Source organism: Chanos chanos, chromosome 9 (assembly GCF_902362185.1).
Source record: "Chanos chanos chromosome 9, fChaCha1.1, whole genome shotgun sequence".
NCBI classification, from domain to species: Eukaryota; Metazoa; Chordata; class Actinopteri; order Gonorynchiformes; family Chanidae; genus Chanos; species Chanos chanos.
In genome coordinates, this window is record NC_044503.1 from 4,726,208 (window position 1) to 4,729,704 (window position 3,497).

Consider the following 3,497-nt stretch of genomic DNA (forward strand, 5'->3'; position numbering starts at 1 on the left):
GACAGAGAGTGTAAAGGAAAAAGAGAGAGAGGGAGAAGAGAGTGTAATCTATTAGCGTATGTGTGTAAGCTCACCCTCAAGAATTCCACTGCGCTGCAGAAAAACTCTCTTCATTCGCTGTTATACATTATCATTTTTACTACATTCGTTCCCTCTGAGTCCTCAGAGGATCTTGGCTCTGCAGTCAAATGCGAGAGCATGTTCATCTCCAAATCCTCAAGATGCTGTAGCACCAAAGCCTTCCCAGTCCTGACCTTGAACTGCATTTTACAAGAGCAAGACAATAAAAAAAAAAAATGTTTCTCCTGCAAGGCACTGCAAACAATACTGAGGCTTCCATCTGTCATTAGTGTGTTTACATGACACACTCACTATCTCGCTCTCTCGCTCTCTCGCTCTCTCTCTCTCTCTCTCTCTCATGTACACAAACACACACACACACACACTTCTCATTTCCTCTTTCTCCCATTGTTGTCAATACACTCTTGTGTTTAATTATTTTTCATTGATTTCTATGCCCAGTGTTTGCCATTGGAGGTAGCTTTCCCAGACAGTTGAAATGGAATCTCTTATCCTTTCAAGTGAAATGGAATTTCTTTGCCTTTTTACAAGTGAAACATTTGCAATTAGAATATATTTTAATGGACATTGGTTGCGTGTGTGTGTGTGTGTGTGTGTGTGTCTATATATACATATATATATATACACACATCAGTCCATCCACATATATATATATATATATGCACCCACACACACATATGGATTGATGTCTTGAATATACAACAATAGCCCATGAGCAAGTTAGTGGTTTACACATATTAATATATTACACACTGTGCATTTCAGTCACTGCAGCCAAGATAAAGAAGTCCTACATTTTCTGAAGGCATTCATCATTCATCTGTGTTTTCTTTTACTTTTCCACAAAAAAACGAAACAAAACAAAACATACACCTCTGTAAACACCCACTCAAGTCACTGAGAAAAACAGAAAAGTAATCAGTGAAAGAGAATAAATAGCTCCAGATTTGAATGGTTGACATGAATGCAGCAAACACAGTCTCTACAAGGTCCTGTTATGTCAACTGTTGCATTCATCCTTTTTTTTCATATTTGTGGGTGTTTGTATTCTGTTATATACATATCTTTAAGAGAGAAGAAATCGTTTGAGATTGCTGGATTAGACGTTGAGCTAGATTAGATGGAGCACAATTGACAAGTTCTATGTGGTGTGGATCTTCGATCAGAACTGCAGATAGAAGGACTTCATCATAAATTCATGTCTTGCGGAGAGAGTCAGGAGGATTAGGTCCGGCTTCCAAATCCCAAAAGCTCTTCCATGCTGTTTCAAAAACCGAAAATACAACTGGATAATTTATCATTTGTCTGATGGGTTCCTTGGAAGGAATACATAAACAGAGGGTCAAATCGACAGCTTCAGAGATGGGGTGTGAAAAGAATTGGTGTTGAAAAGATTCTGTGATGACAGTCTCAGGACAGATCTCCTCCCAAAGCCCTGAAGAGGCTTCAGAGCAAGTGGAGGAAGACATGCAACCCGGGGAAAATGGATGAAACAAAATGATTGGCAAAGAGATTGAGAAGGGGAGAGAGAGAGAGAGAGAGAGAGAGAGAGAGGGAGAGAGAGAGAGAGAGAGAGAGAGAGAGAGAGAGAGAGAGAGAGAGAGGGAGGGAGCTCAGAGTACAAAACTGGGGCACTTCTCAAAAGAGTCTTCTAAAGTCTGTGCTGTGTAATCAATCGAAAATCTGAAGATTTCAGAAAAATAACTGCATTTCGGTGAACCCAGGAGTCCCACACAGTCCTTGCCAAAATACACAAACATGCCCCCCCCACACACACATACACACACACACACACACACACACCAAATGTCCACCTCACACATCCATCTGGACCAGAACCAAGACGGGCGGTGCTTCAGCCACTTTGGCTTTGCGGGGGAAAAAGTGAGTGAGATGACGGACGGACGGCGTGGCCCTCAGGAGCAGCTCCTTCAGCCCGGCCCGGAATTCCCTTCGGATGAGGCAGTACAGGACGGGATTCAGGCAGCTGTTGGTGTGCGCCAAACAGACGGTCAACGGGAAAGAGTAGGCCTGGGCATAGTAAAAAGCCATGCTGAAGGGCACGAGGTCGAATTTAATGAGCACGCCCCAAAGCGTCAGCGCCTGATTGGGCAGCCAGCACAAGAAGAAGGACAGCACCACGATGACCACGGATTTCGTGACCTTGGAGCACCGCTTGCTGCGCCCCTGTTTGCTCTCCAGGTCGGCCACACCGCTGATCCGTCGACTTAGCACGAACCTCAGCAGGAGCAGGTAACACAGCGTGATCACCACCAACGGAATCACGAAACCCAGAAGAACTTTCTGAAGCTGATACAGCCCGAGCAAGAGCTGCGGGTCCCAGGTGCCCGAGTCGGGGAAACGAACCAGACACAGCTCCTCGTCCGTCGAGAAGTGGGCGACGGTGGAGTAGATGGCGTGGGGCAGGGTGGCTAGCAGCGACACCACCCAAATACCCAAACTGATCCATTTGGCCCCGACGGCCGCTGCCCTGCGACTGTGCATCTTCAGAGAGGACGCTATGGAGTAGTAACGAGCCACGCTCATGGCGGTGAGAAAAAAGACACTGGCGTACATGTTCATGGTGGTGACCGAGCTCACGATTTTACACATCACTTTGCCGAAAGGCCAACGGAAGTCCAGCGCGGTGTCCACGGCCCAGAAGGGGAGCGTGAGGACGAACTGTAAGTCAGTTAGCGCCAAACCCATGACAAAACAGTTGATGGAGGATTGTTTTTGCCGGTAGCGTGAATGGAGCAAGTACAGTGCCAATGAATTTCCCACGAGACCCAAAGCACACACAACTGAATAAACCAGAGCTATCATAACACGGAGTGCCAGACTGTATCCATCCCCTTGGATATCTGAATTAGACTCTTTGGTTAGCAGTTGAAGCCAGCAATGCAATGACATGTTTCCAAGCAAGCCATCAGTACAGTTTGGTAGTCCGGTGGGTTCTTCACACTCTCCCGGTGCCAGAGACTGCGTGCTGTAGTTCCTCTGCATGGCTTCAGTATCACATTAAACGGTCGTCATGGTGAGATGAGACGTCCGGCTCGCGTTTTGAGGCATGACTTTAATAAAATCCGAGAGACCTTAGTGTAAAGTCCATTTTTAGATAGCGCTTTGATATTTCTGTTTCTTTTGATTTGTTTTCTGTTCTCTTTTTTTCTTTTCAAGAGTACGTCGGTGCGAGCGCAGGTAATACACCCTGTCTTCCGTCGTCTCTGCCGCTCGCGCTCCAGTGCGCTCGGTTACGCACGCACTGTCTTTTTATAATGTGAGCGTGGCGCGTGCACGCGCAAGGGTACCACTCTAAAGCACCAACATTCTGCTCGCAACCCAAACTGACTTTTCGTTCATTCCACTTCTAATTTAAATCAGAATTCAAGTTTGGTCTCCCGCGCACTCATTGT

At 46.2% G+C, this 3,497-nt stretch overlaps 1 protein-coding gene across 1 annotated transcript; it reads right to left on the minus strand.

Annotated features, from left to right (window-relative positions):
- Nucleotides 1–1,896: 1,896 nt before the first annotated feature.
- rxfp3.2b (relaxin family peptide receptor 3.2b) lies at nucleotides 1,897–3,087 on the minus strand. The gene has a single exon (XM_030784851.1). It carries the CDS (start codon nucleotides 3,085–3,087, stop codon nucleotides 1,897–1,899), a length of 1,191 nt encoding a protein of 396 aa, XP_030640711.1.
- Nucleotides 3,088–3,497: the final 410 nt, after the last annotated feature.